The sequence below is a fragment of the Tasmannia lanceolata genome, unplaced genomic scaffold, assembly GCF_043159265.1.
Source record: "Tasmannia lanceolata isolate RefF3 unplaced genomic scaffold, GAP_Taslan_0.1 ptg000007l, whole genome shotgun sequence".
Taxonomy (NCBI): Eukaryota; Viridiplantae; Streptophyta; class Magnoliopsida; order Canellales; family Winteraceae; genus Tasmannia; species Tasmannia lanceolata.
Genome location: NW_027518684.1, coordinates 10,931,823 through 10,946,307, shown reverse-complemented (window position 1 = coordinate 10,946,307; position 14,485 = coordinate 10,931,823). Strand labels below are relative to the sequence as shown.

General features: G+C 39.3%; 1 protein-coding gene across 1 annotated transcript; it reads right to left on the bottom strand.

The window, feature by feature from the left end:
• Positions 1 to 3,136: 3,136 nt before the first annotated feature.
• On the bottom strand, positions 3,137 to 5,761 carry LOC143880957 (F-box/kelch-repeat protein At1g57790-like). Its single transcript, XM_077383932.1, has 2 exons — positions 5,424 to 5,761; positions 3,137 to 4,394 (listed from the first exon to the last, which is right to left on the bottom strand). The coding sequence occupies exons 1-2, from the start codon at positions 5,617 to 5,619 to the stop codon at positions 3,262 to 3,264; spliced, it is 1,329 nt and encodes a 442-aa protein (XP_077240047.1). The 5' UTR covers positions 5,620 to 5,761; the 3' UTR covers positions 3,137 to 3,261.
• Between the last annotated feature and the right edge of the window lie 8,724 nt (positions 5,762 to 14,485).

Below are 14,485 nucleotides of genomic sequence, written 5' to 3'. Positions count from 1 at the left end.
CAGCAACCGAATGGTTTGGATCTTCGAACAAGGTTGGCTTCACAATATTTTTCGAAATACATGCGTGCATACATCATATAACACATATATTTTTTTTCAGAAAATTCACAAGGCCGTCTAGTTAGAAGATCCAAACATGATCGTAACCCTCCTGTCTAATATGATAACACCATATTGCTCTGTTTGGTTGCCTTTTTTTTGAGAAAAATAGCGGGGAATGTAATTATACTGATTCACTGAAGGGTGTTTGGTAGGGAATTTAGTGAAATTTGGGAGTTTGACCACCGGGGATGTCGGGCGCTTGTCGGCTGACGTGGAACCCTCAAAATTCGCTCGATGAATTTCTCCAAATCGAAGAAAAAAGGGGAGAAATTCTCAGGCAAATCTTATCTTTTGAGTTTTATTAGGAAGTGGCAGATCTTCAGCAAATCTTGGCCAAACCAAATAACATCTTTTAGATTTGCTCTCAATCTCTCCGTTGACTGATTTCCTTTTTATTTGCTTTTAATCTTCCTTTGACTTCTTCTTCTCCAAATCCTTCCAACATCTACCAGCAACCCAACAGAGCATATATGAATCTCCACGGATCAAAGATTTAGGATCATGCTAGGAAGATGTTTTTGGGGCAAGGCCTATTTATGTTGGTTCCAACAAAGAACGGTTTGGATCTTCGAACAAAGTAAGCCCGGGTGATTTTTTTTTAAATAAATTTTTATGGTGTTTGCGTTCGTCAAAGATTTAAACCATTCATTACTGGGCCTTGTTCAAAGAGAAAAGACGGAGAGAGAATACTGTTGTGAGAATAATGATGGGTGGGGCCTACCTTGATAAAAAAGGCAAAAGAAGAGTTATGAAGAACGGTTAGTAAATATTAAATAGAACTTTAGGCCACGTTTGAATACCTCTTTTTTTTTGTATTTGGATTTGGATTAGAGTTTTGGATACAAAATACATCAATCATCTTTCATGCTCATGTTGTACGAGGGAGGGAGGGAGGGACTGTCTAGGCTTCCAAAGCTTTTAACTCACACCCACACACACACACACACACAAAATAAAAACCCAGAACTCTAGGGTTCCTCGATTCTCAAAACCCGAGTCAGAATCGAAGAATTTCTCGATCAGAAGAACCCGAAAAGGCCCTGGAAATGGGTAGGAGACGCCAAACTTAAAGTGCTGATGTACGAAGCAAGCTCCCCGGAAGTAACTTGTCTCTAACTTCAGTAGCTGACAATGCACAGATTTGATGACAAATAAATTTCAGAATTTACTCCTCTTAGGCCTAGGTTTCTACAAGCTTTGAAAATCCCACAGCAAAGTTCCAAAAAGTACAACAACAAGCTGAATTAGTTCAAGTTGCTGTTCATCACCCTCAGTTGAATGAGAGGATTTAAGTTCCATACTAACTTCTGATAATTCTTTGAGTGCTTTCCTTGTCTGAAACATTCTACAAAAAATGTGTAATGGCCATGAAGGAACTGAGGTCTACTCTTCTCTCTTTTATAGTAGAGCTCCACTACACATGTAGGATTTTAACCTTAGCCGAGCAATGGAACATTTATACCTAAATTTTGAATCCAAATCCCAAGTGCTTAGGTAATGTAACACTCAATTTGCTTCTAATCATTTCCACACCCGTGCGAGAATTAAATGTAGAGTTTCACCTCCCGGTTTGTATAGAATCTGGGCTGTGTGGCCATTTTCTCTTCAGGAATTTGATTAAAGACAAGTCAAGAAACTGTAGTATTGAAAATTATTTTCTTTTGGAGATCTATGCTGTGTTTCAACCGATGTTAGTCGCCAAATTCGTTGGAGACCTCTATCTTGTGACAGAACTAGAATAGTTCATAGTGTTGCTGCTGAGGTTCTTGGTCTGCCTGAACTTTGTTATGCTTGGCACATCAACATTGGCGTAAGTGCTACCAATTTGGACAGAGTTGAATTCATTTATCGTTTGCGTTATTTAATCATTTATACTTTTAACACTCCCCCTCAAGTGTGTTCCCTCTTTTTAGGGTTGGTTTACACGTGGTACATGTGGCCCGTCTTTGGGTTGGCCATTTACATGTAGATTTTTAATACCAAGGAGTTTTGAACTGAGTGTCAAAAGTCAAAACAGCCACTTACTCGGCGTTATTTAATCTTTTATACTTTAACAGCGAAGGAGGCACCTATAGCTGTGAGTGAACGGGATGATAAACTAATTGAGCCTACACCGGCAGAGGACCTTTGCTTGGATACCATGTCAAAACAGCCACTTAATCCAAAAGCTTAAGCTGTTGAAGATGGCGTTATTTAATCATTTGTACTTTAACAATGAAGGAGGCACCTATAGCTGTGAGAGAACGGGATGATAAGCTAATCGAGCCTAGACCGGCAGAGGTCAGTGATGATGAAGGATCGGAAGAGGAAGAAGATGCAGGAATGAATGAAATTGATTTAGACAGTCCAGCAATTGGGATAACAGAGTAAAAATTTGGTAAGAAAACTGACTTCACACTATTTTACCACGTTCGAGAGTGGTTGTAAAATGTCATGGCCTATCTAGTTGTTGATGCTGCCTCAACTTGAATGCCTCCATTTGAGTTATCTGTTTCAAAGTCTTAGCTTAAGAGCTCGCTGTGTTGTGGATTACCATAAAAGGGTTTGAACCGATTTCTTAAGAATCAGTGTTGTGGTCCAATGGAGCTGCATTCTATTAAAAAAATTGCAGTCCGGAGGTTGTGGACCTCTCTATGATAGGCTAGATCCGAAGGGATACCGAGGGTTTAGATATTTATGATATTTTTATGCATAATATTGAATTGATGTTTACTTAAATTTTTATTAATAATAACTGATTAATTGATGCTATTGATGCGTGCATTACTCTTTATTATTATTAATAAATTGTTAGTCTGACTTCATTTATTACATCCTTCTTATCATGCAAGTAATATTACTGATTCTCTATTGTATGTAGAAAATAATCAATTTCATCAGCCAAGAGCGATTCTGTTCTAAAAGCAAAAAAAAAAAAAAATTTTTGTCAATTAACAAACGTGATTCTGATTTTTAGAATTAGACTCGAATAAAAAACAAAAAAAAAATCGATATCAAATCAAGAAACGGAATCAGAGTCATCACAAATGCACCCTTCTCTAACAAAATCTGATTCAATTCAAATAATGACAACGAATTAAAATAAAAAATAAAAAAACCAGAGTCAATATAAACATGAACTAATAGAGTATTTATCAAACCAACCACAAGTAGAGCTCTTCATCTTGGGTACCATCTGGGTTCAAGCCAAGTGTTATAATCACACCCTGTATAATTGGAGAAATCCTCATCCAGATAGAAGCTACTTTCCTTAAGAGAGAAGACTACACACTGATTTTTGCAGCAAATTTGACGGAAAATAATTTTATTTTGCATTCCTATCACCGGCATGGTTGTCGAAATAGATGTGTGACGACTAAGAAACAATGTTTGATCATCCAAAATGTAGATTTCTTCCCATTCCATCTTAGGATGATTGAAACAGAAAATATTTCCCCAGCTCTTCTTAGGATGATTCAAGCAGAAAATACGAATTGTCCCTCCCTTGTAAACAGACACACGCACCAGCTTTCCGCCAGACTCCACCAAGAAATCTTGAACAATCAAGCTTTTCCATGTGTTTTCTGCAACATCTTTCTTTGAATCGGCCATTGTAAGAACAGACCAAGCATTCTTCATGGGATCAAAACAACCCAAACTTCCATTCATTCCTAAAATATAGAAAACCCCGTCATAGAAAACCGGGTTACATTGAGACAGAGAAAACCGTCGATGGTTTTTAAAGCCATCACGAGTCCAAGTGTTATCCCCATGAGAACATGTGTATAGAGCAAGACCGAAAGGCGTCACATTGGCAATGGCAAAAACTTTGCAGTCTGAAGAAGAGGGAGAAGATGACAAGGCTACTCCGTGAAGGGGGAAATGATTACACAAAACTGGGAATTGGATTATTGCCTTTGTGAAGGGATTAAAGAAGAAGAATTTGGAGAATATGCGGGTTTTGTTTTGAGACATCAACAACCAACCATCTTTGGAACAATGCACAGTAACATCTTCCATGTCTGGTATCTTTTGTATAGGGTGAGATATCTTGAGGATGGGATCGAAGAAGCCGCATATGGTTTTTCTTGAGTGGAAGATGAGTACTGGGGAATGGGCCATATTTTGCCATATATTACAGAGAGGAGATAGGTGGAGAAGATCAAGTCGAGAAAGATGTGACCCAATCAAAGCCAGAACATCCGGTGGAAGGTCCAAAAGGGAAGTTCTTGGAGCCATTTCCTCGGTAATGCAGTCCACCTCATGAGGTTTGCCAATAAGTTCCATTTTCTTACTTGGTTCTGTTTCTGTTTCTGTAAAAAAATAAGAGAGGAATAAGGGAATTGGATTGAAGAGGGTGAATCTACCACACATCTGTCTACTATATATATATACTAATAAAAAAAGTCCAGAAACATATTGTTGGGTATTGTGTATTGTTTTTGACAGTTTGGAACAGCTTAATTAGATCTCTCTTATATGGAATGTAACAAATCCAAACTGTACAGAAATTGCAGTTTAGGGTTGAATTCAAACTTACCCTAAGAAATAGATTTTTTTTTTTTAACACAATCTATCTATTTAGAGGTGCAACTCGGGTCCGGTTCAACCCAACCCGAGGAACCATTCAACCCATACCGGACCGGAGTTCCAACCCAACCAAAGGAACCATTTTCTCAGCCAAAACGCAAACTGGGTGGGGTTCGTGTAGGGCTGACCCAAAGCAGTCATACCAATTTTCATGGAAAATCAACAAGAAAAATATAAATAAAGGGAAAAAAATGGAAGATATTAAGCACTAAGGATTATTTTAAAAAAACAATGCTAATAAGATAACTGCTTTGAATATTTAATGAAATCGCCGGTCATTCAGTTTCATATCATGCATATAAAAGAATGCCATTAAAAAAAAGGAAATGATATCAGCACAGACACGTTTTAATAATTGCACTACCTCAAAGAGCTCTCACATGCCAACTAAAAACAGAAAGGGGTTTGCTTTGCTAACGAGTGCCCTGAGGTGCATTCGAAAATAAAAAATACAATCATTTTACACATGTTTTCAGATTTTATTATAAAAAATGTGTATTTTTTTCTTTTCCAGTGCACCCTAACGAGTGCCCTAATAGCAAAACCCAAAAAGAAAAGACAATCTGAGTTTGTTCAATTATTAAAACATGGTTATGTAGGTATCACTCCCCCCTCCCACCAAAAAAAAAAACACATGCATCCTGCTTGGATTTGTCAGCCCTTAGACATCATTTGCCCAACCCTAACCCTAACCCGAAAATAGCCCGAACCCGACCCGAGTTGCAAGAAAAAACAAAACAAAAATAACTCACTTGCTTCATATATCTTTGATCCACCTTGATCCTCGGCGAAATTTCGGGCAACAGAGCATTCAGAAGATCCAGTTGTCCTAATGACTCGAAGCCTTCTACCGATATCCAAAAGTAGATGAATAAAAAAACTCATACTTTCCCGTCTCACCCACCCCCTCTTTCTTCTAGATACAACAACCCTTTCCGAAAAATGCATGAGGATTGGAAAATTGGGAGATGAAAGAGAGATGGGACTACGGGTTTCTTATATTTTTCAGACGCTCAGAAACAGGGGAATTTTAATGTGGTGTAGTGTGGTGTGGTTTGGTTTAGTTACTTCCTAAAGAAGTCTTCTCTTTCCTTTGTCTTTTGCAGAGCGAGCACACTAGTTTGACTATTGGCAGATAGAGTTCATTTGCAGAGCGAGCACACTAGTTTGACTATTGGCAGATAGAGTTCAAAACACCCACGCTTGATTGTTTTTTTATATAAAAAGACCAAAATACCCATGATGCTCAGTTTTCTGTTTTGATATGGTGGGTAACACACCAACCCATGCATGTGGGGCGCACCATTTTGCCTCTTTTCATGATGGGTTGCTCCCACGATCTCCACCCGAGCCCATCCATATGATGGGGGCCGGACCCACCATTTTACACATGTTCTGATGGGGTGGGAGTCCTTTTTTTTACACCCTTGCATGGTATGAACCACGAAGGCTAATATATAACGTACCAATCCAAAAAGAAAAAAGGCTAATATATAACTGATATTTCCACAGCCTTGATTCAAAACTTATAATTGGCCGTTTGCAAATGATAGAAAGAAACAACAAAACGTCAGAAACTACAAAGTACAAAAAGTAAAAAACGTGTATTACTCTTTGTCGGGTTACAGGTCGGGTCGGGTCGGGTTGCCTGATACCCAACCCAACCCAACCCAACCCGAATTTTGGTCGGGTTGCTAAATCCCAACCCGGACCCGAATTTGGTCAACCCAACCCGCCCAAAAATCAGGTTCAACCCGTCGGGTTCGGGTTCAACCCGACCCAAGTTGGGTTGAACCTGAACCCATTTCAACCCATATAGATACTTATCAAAAATAAAAAGTAGAGGGCTAAAGTCACTAAAGTAAAAACCGTAACCTAGAAGAGATCTCAACCGCAAGATTGAAGCATGCAAAAATCGATTGATTGGATGATCTCAACCTTCTTTTTTCTAGACTAAACACTCGCATATCCTTGTGCATGTGATTGTCATGTTTTCCTCGCATCATTTGCAGTTATTTAATATGTGCATGTGTTCTAGTAGTGTTTTACTGTTTTTTCATTTGGTTTTGAACTTGGGTGCCATTTCCCTTACTAAATATCTCATCTGAAATGTCTAAACCCGACCCAACTTGGGAATTCGGGTTGGGTTGGGTTGGGTTTGGATTAGGGAAAAGCCAATATGGGTTGGGTTGGGTTAGCCATCCCGAGTTGAAAGTCAGGTCGGGTTGGGCTAGGTTAGGGTTGGAGGTTGAGCTCCTCGGGTTGGGTTGGTGATGTAGTGCCAACATGGCAGCCATGTCAAGCCTAGGTGTTTTTGGTGGAGTTCCAAGGTGTAATCCTGCAGTAATTTTGCTGGCCCGTTTTTGAATATCTTTTTTGGACCTCTAAATGCTAGAATTATGGAAAGTGGTAGACTACAAAGTTGTAGGTCTCTTTGAGATCTTTCCAACAAGTATTTGTGCTTGAAAATTGGACAGGAGGGTAGAAAGTTATGGCAGTTTTTGTGGACTATGTCTGTGGGTTCCCAAAACAGTCAAAGTTAATGAGTTCCGATGCAATTAATGTTATGTTAGTCCCTAAGCTAGCTAGTGGAGGAGCTTGAACGAATTTGCTTTAGTTTTCTTTTATTTAAAGAGTTAGAAACTATCTTGAGAGAGGATTTTGGATGTTGATAAACTTATGTAATTGATAGAATATTAATTGGATTGAGCTTTGCTCCCATTTTCTTCTTCTTCTCTTGTTATGTTCTTGATTTCTATTTTTCTTCTTCTTCCCTCTTAAGCACCCGCATTATCTGGTATCAGATCCAACGTTACTCTCTTGGGCTAGCTTCGATTTGATTTTCATGGCGGCACGAAGAGGTAGAGGAAGGCATGGTAACCAAATGATGGAAGATTTGAGAGATGAAAGAGATGATGAACTTCAAGCACTTCGAAGACAAGTTGAGCAACTTACCATGCGACTTGAACGCCAAGAGGCCCATAGTGAGCGTGGTAGATAAAGCCGTGGAGGTTCTAGTGATGAATCCGATGTGAATCCCTTCGCCAATACTCGTGAAGAGGCTAGGTTTGGAAGGTTCTATCGTGATTTCAACACCGTAAAAATTGACTTGCCGGAGTTCCATGGTCGTCTACAACCCGAAGAGTTTCTTGAATGGCTTAGTGCCATTGAGAAGTTCTTTGATTACAAGGAGGCACCCGAAAGCCAACGTGTGAAGCTTGTGGCTACATGGCTTCGTGGCTATGCTTCAACATGGTGGGATAAGGTTCAAGAGATGAGAATCCGCTAAGGAAAGCGTAAGATCTCTTCTTGGGAGAAAATGAAGTCAAGGCTTAAGGAGAAATTTCTTTCGTTGGATTTTTCCCAAATTATCTTTTCTCAATTTAACAACCTACGCCAAGAATCCAAGAGTGTGTTGGACTACACCGAAGAATTCTACAAACTCATGGCTCGTAATGATATTCAAGAGGGTGAAGATCAACTTGTGGCAAGGTATGTTGATGGTTTGAAGTTTTCCATTCGTGATGAGGTGGAAATGCACCGATCATTGAGCGTCAATGATGCTTATCAACTAGTAAGCTTTCTCGTCGTGGTGCTAAAAAGTATGTGGATGTTCGTAGTCTCTATCCTTCTTCTAAAGGTGAATCTTCACATGGTGGAGGTACAAAGTCAAGGTCCGAATATTTCAACAAAAATTCTACAAAATCAGCCCCTACACATCAAGTTGGAAATCAGCCCAATCGCCCCAACAATTCAAATGCATGTTTCAAGTGTGGTCAAGTTGGCCATCGTTTCAAAGATTGTCCAAAGAGGCAAGTAGTGGCCTTCGGTGATGAAGAAAATGATGATAATTTTGTTGATGATTCAAATCAGCCCATATATGATGAGGAAGATGACATACAACATGAAGAAATCGAACCCGAAGAAGGAGAAAGCTTGGTGATCAAAAGAGTACTTGCTACACCAAAGGTTGAATCCGATGATGATTGGCTCAATTCCAATATTTTCAAGACTCGATGCAAATCTCATGACAAGGTTTGCACCATTGTGATCGATGGTGGGAGTTGTGAGAACATCGTATCTCATGACATGGTGAACAAGCTCAAGCTCAAAACCGAACCACATCCAAAGCCCTATCGGATTGCATGGTTTAAGAAGGGTAATGAGGTAAAAGTTACTAAACGATGTTTAGTTTCATTTTCTATGGGTAGGAATTATCATGATCAAGTTTGGTGTGATGTTGTCCATATGGATGTGTGTCACATACTCTTAGGAAGGCCATGGCAATATGATAGAAATGTTACCCATGATGGTCGTAAAAATACATATACCTTTCGAATGGGAAAAGTGGAGATTGTTCTTTTGCCTAGTAAGGAGAAAAAGACACCCAAATCTTTACAAGAGGAGGGTAGTAATTTTCTCACTTCATCAATGTTTGCAAGAGAAAGTGAGAGTAGTGGTGTCATTTACATGCTAGTGCCGAAAGATTTGGGAATGTCCTTTAATGTGCCTAGTGAGTTAGAACCCCTCTTGGAGGAATTTAAGGATGTCATACCCGATGAGTTGCCCAATGGACTCTCTCCTTTAAGAGACATTCAACATCAAATTGATTTGATTCCTGGTTCTAATCTTCCCAATAAGGCTCACTACCGTATGAGTCCTACAGAGCATGAAGAGTTGAATAAACAAGTCATGGAGTTGTTGAAGAAATATTACATCAAAGAAAGCATGCGTCCTTGTGCGGTGCTGTAGACACCCCATTTTGACCGTACCCTAAACCTCTATGTGAAAATGAATAACCCCACCAAATCAATCAGATAGGATCCCAAACTTCACCCTTAGCTAGGTTAGGGTCCCAGCAAGGTCCCTGCAAAATCTCGTCAAAATCCGAGTTCGTTTGCCTAGCGAACGAGTCGAGCAAGGTCGTAGGTCAAGTTCAGAAGAGGGGGGTGATTTTATCTGGTAGGGGGGCGAATTTAAATAAGATTAAGGCACGAATTGCGCGCGCGCCTTATCATCTAACCATGCGCCCATCATTTTAGTAGTATCGAAATCCCATCGAATTTTACCTATAAAAACCAAATACAAGCCTCATTCCGAAGAGAGGGGATTTCATTTTCCAGAAAAGGGGATCGAGAAAATTAGAGAGAGAGAGAGAGAGGGAGAGCAAATCTCATCCGAACCCTAACCATAATCTTCCTCTCTCATCTTCTTCTCCGGCTTAAATTCCACAAGATTCCGATCATAATCTGATCGAGGTCTTCCTACTCTCTTGCTTTATATTCAATCTCCATTAGAACTTGTTTCCCTAGATCTAAAACTCTAGAAACTTTTTTTATTTTTATTTTTATCTTCTCTGTGATGCTCGTCGGAATCCGGCAAAACCCCATGGAATCCGGTCAAATTACAGTCGGTTCATCTTCTTCTAGCGATCCTCTATTCACCTTTGCTAATTTCTGCATTTTGATACTATTCAAACCCTAAGCTTCTTGCTGTTCTTCTCCGATCATGTTTTTCCGGTAGATCTCCGGCCGGCCAGCTCCAGTTTTCCGGCAAAGCTTTGTTTCATCTTGTTTTCCTTCTCCTTTGCCGACCTTTACATTCCTCAAAACCATAGATCCATAAACTAGAACCCTAAACCAAACCCTAACTCTTCATTTTTCTCGGAATGTTTGCCAGAATCCGACCACCTTCCATGAAATCCGGCGAGTTTTGTCAAGGTTTGACTATTCCTTACAAGATTCAGTCCATTACTACCATTCCTACTCACTGTAAACCCTCAGATCTGTTTTTGAGATGAGCAAAGGGAGGCTCAGCCTTCATTTTCCTGTTAAAGGGAGTTGCAGAGAGAATAACGAGAGAGAGAAAGAGAGTTTCGGTTTCTTCCTTCAACAATTTTGCTGAAGGGAATTTCTCCTAGCAGTTGTCTTCTCCGGCAGAAATTCCGCCGGAATCCAGATATTCCACCAAATCAGAGCAACCTCCATCGTCGATTCTGTTGAAAATTCTCAGATTCACCAAGACAAAGAGCTCAGCTGGCGTGATTTCTGTCAATTTGGGAGCCATTACTTGAGCTCGAATTATATAACCATTTACCTTCTGGACATCTCTTTGGAATGTGATAATCCGGTGACCTTGCAAACAAGCACAGATTCAACACGAATTCAGCCATTTTTGCTGGAATTTCCGCCAACTCTAGTTCAGCCCTTATGGCCTTGTAATGGTAACCCCTATGGCCTTGTATTGGCAGCTATCTCCTCCAATTTATGTAAGCCTTTTACCCCCTGTTCTATATTTCAACCTGAATTTTATGTTAATAGTGTAGTGTGATGGTTGTGCTTTATTGTTTGTGATTTAAAAATAAAGATCAAATAATGATTTGAGGAAAGCAATTGCATTATTGCTAAAAATTTGATTGTTATACATGTCAGTTGAGGTTACTCTGAGTTTATTTTTGAGAAAACTTGAATGAAATTTGTGCAAAGTATTGAAGCTAGAAAAGTCTATGTTTTAACAAGTATTATGGAAATACATATTCTAATTGTCTGGAATGGAAAAATAGAGAACATTAATGAGAACACAAGAATGCATGCATTGTTTCATATCTTTTTAATGCTATAATGCCATGAATAGATAACCAGATGATTGAACTGTAGCTGAATTGCTATTATGATGGCACTAGTTGGAGTCTAGTAGCACTCCCCTCTTTCGTTAGAAGTCTTCTCTAGTATTTTATACATAAACCTTGAATCATAAAATCCCTTCGTCATTTGAAAGGGCGATGAAGGCGCTAGCCTAAGCCCATCTTTAGATGGATTTACCTGGTCATGGTAGTCCCCCCTTCTTTCTTCTTCACTCTCTATAGACTTACATAGTCTTTAGAAACCTTTAGAATTTGTCCTTTCATTGCAAGGGCAATGAAAGAGTCATCTAGAGCCTTCTCTTAGGAGACAAGCTGTGTCTCAGAAAAATCAAACCCCTTTTGGAGATAGGCTTTGTCTCATCGGCCCCACTATTTGCACAAATCTGCTTAAATTTCACTCTCACAGTTTTTACATTTGAATCTGCACAAGTTGATGCCCTGTTATGTATTAAAATTTGTACAAATTGAAAATATCATTTAATGTGTTTCTATAATCTGTTGGAAATTTATTACTTCTCTTTCATACTAAACTTTGAGTTAGGGTTCGAAGACGGTAATAAATGGGTTGTTCAGGTGAGATTATCTCAAAGCTTATTATATTCATTCCTTATTATTTAAATGAATTGTTAATAGGAAGGAGGAGATCAGATGACTACTCTATTCGATATCATCGACATGAGTACTGTCTGATCTCAAGGCGGGATTATAAATATTATCATGTGTATATGATATCGGATGATTACTTTGGCATCATCTGATTTCATTGGAGTCCCCGTATTGGGGTTTGTGGTTGGTTTTGAAGTGTTTTGATATTGTTTTTACTTTATTAGGCTATCCAGCGGCTGGTCTGGACTAATTAATGTTATTTATCATTTTATGATTGCTATTAGATTGTATATTCTTCTTTGCTTAGCACTTGATTTATTCTTAGAATAAAATTTGCGATTATCTGGTAGCCTTTTCTTCTCTTTTTGATAGACTAACACAGTCTTATAGATTTTGTTAAAATTCTTTGATATTAGAATTCCCTCTCGTTGAAAGGGCGATGAAGGCACTAGCCCAAGCCCATCTCTAGGGGACTTGCGCAGTCCGAATAGCATTCTATTTTCTCAAAAGACTTGCCTAGTCTTTTAGATCCAAATCTTTGGAGACAGGCATTGTCTCATTAATGAATCAACTTGAGTTAACCTCTAGAAGACTACCTCTAGTCTCATAGGTCTTAAACCCTCCTTTTTGTGTGTCGTTTGGTTTTGGGAGAACACCCTACCCGGCTTGGCAACATACCCCTTACCCTTATGGGTATTGGGTTGCACATTTGTTGCACCCTAGGGCTAGGTAGCTGTCCGGCCCGGCTGGGTGTTTTACCTTTGCCAAATATGCACAATGTCTCTTTTTCCTTGTTAGTATTTTTCTCTATCCTACCTCTGTGTCTAAGAGACTTACCTAGTCTCACTTTCTTGCTAAACCTCCTCTTTGTGCATCATTTGGTTTTGGGAGAACATCCTACTCGGCTTGGCAACATACCCCTTACCCTTATGGGTATTGGGTTGCACATTTGTTGCACCCTAGGGCTAGGTAGCTGTCCGGCCCGGCTGGATGTTTTACCTTTGCTAAATATGCGCAAGGTCTCTTTTTTCTTGTTACTTGTGAGTTTTATCTTAGCTTGATAGTCTCACTAGCACCCTTCTTTATCTCTTTTTCTTTTAGGAGACAGGCTTTGTCTCATTAGCACCTCATTCTTAGAATCCTATTTTCAGAGTCAGTCCTTAGCCTAGGAGTCTGTCCTTAGCTAGAGAGTCTGTTTTTCTTTCAGGAGTCAGTCCTATCATCATAGGGGTTAGGATTTTATCCAACCTCTCATCAAATCTTGTGTTTTTCTATCCGCTCTTGTAAGGTATAGGATGCTGTCCAACCCTTACAGAGTTGTTATTCTGTTCATTTCCCTCCGCAAAGCATAGGATGCTGTCCAACCTTTGCGGGATATCAGGAGTCTGTCTTCCCCTTATGATGATAGGATTTGTCCCCTTTGAGTCAAAAATACTTAAAAACAACAAAAACATCTAAAAAACCAAAAATCTCAAAAATCTTGAGTCATTAGAAGTAGTTAGGAAATCTGTTCCGAACTACGTTAGCTTGATCCCTTTCAACAGGGTACGTAGTGCAGCTTGGGATCCATATCCCAAGTCCAGTCAAACCTTTAAAAATAAGCATTTTAAATCTTTCAAAATTACAAAAAATCTTTCAAAATATTGCTTTTTCGAAAGGATCTTCCTCTAGAGTTAGGAGGTTGTCCTAGTTAGAGAGTTTTTGAGTCGGGAGTTGCTCCCTCGTTCGTTGTTTGTTTGTTGTGTGTTTTATTTTTTTGTGTTAGAGTTAGGAGTGAGTCCTAGCTAGGAGTTTTACGCCTCCGTCCGGTTAGTTGGCGATCCACATCGCCAATTGATGACTAGGTCTAAGATGCGATAGATCCTATTGTTTTTCTTAGGATATACAGCCTAGCTACACATAGATTATAGGAACCACCTGCATTAGCTTAGGGCTAACCTGCATTTAGTTAGGGCATATAGGGTGTCCTAAAATCTACAATCCATTGGAATTTAAATAATCACACAAGAAACTTTAAGAACTAGTTCGGTCTTTTAGATCGAGTCTAGGATAGAGGTCTAGATGTCTTAGGCATCATAGCTTAGAATAGGTGCGAAGAACTACGTTGCCTTGATTCTCGTGGAGGCGGGGATACGTAGGCTTCTTTGGATGAACATCAGATCATCTAAAGACTCGGGCCTAGGTATAGATTAGAGTTTTAGGGTTGTATGGTATCGAGTCATTTTCTATGTTTTGCAGTGTTTTCTTACTTTATTGTGCAGACCTTATATTTTTTTGGTGTGTCATGCATGTGTTTGTTCATCAGAACTTAGACACCCAATAGGCATGTCACTTATAACCTAGCTATGCTTAGGTGACACATGTTTCTTTTATTTTATCTTGTGTGCCTTTGATTTCATCTCCGAGACATGCATGATTAGATAGACGTCTTCTCGGAGATATTCATTCCCATTTCATATGATTTTCGCCCAAAACTCTTCAAAATTATTAAGTAAATGACATAAGAGACCAGGTGTTTGCACTTGGGCGGATGAGGTGCTCTTTAGACCTTCCGAATTCGTAACC

Bases quoted from the DNA above. Each gene is read 5' to 3' on its own strand.
- LOC143880957 (XM_077383932.1), bottom strand. From the start codon at position 5,619: ATGCATTTTTCGGAAAGGGTTGTTGTATCTAGAAGAAAGAGGGGGTGG. The intron at 4,395-5,423 runs GTGAGTTATTTT...ATTTTTTTACAG, and splicing joins ATCAAAGATATATGAAGCAA to AAACAGAAACAGAACCAAGT.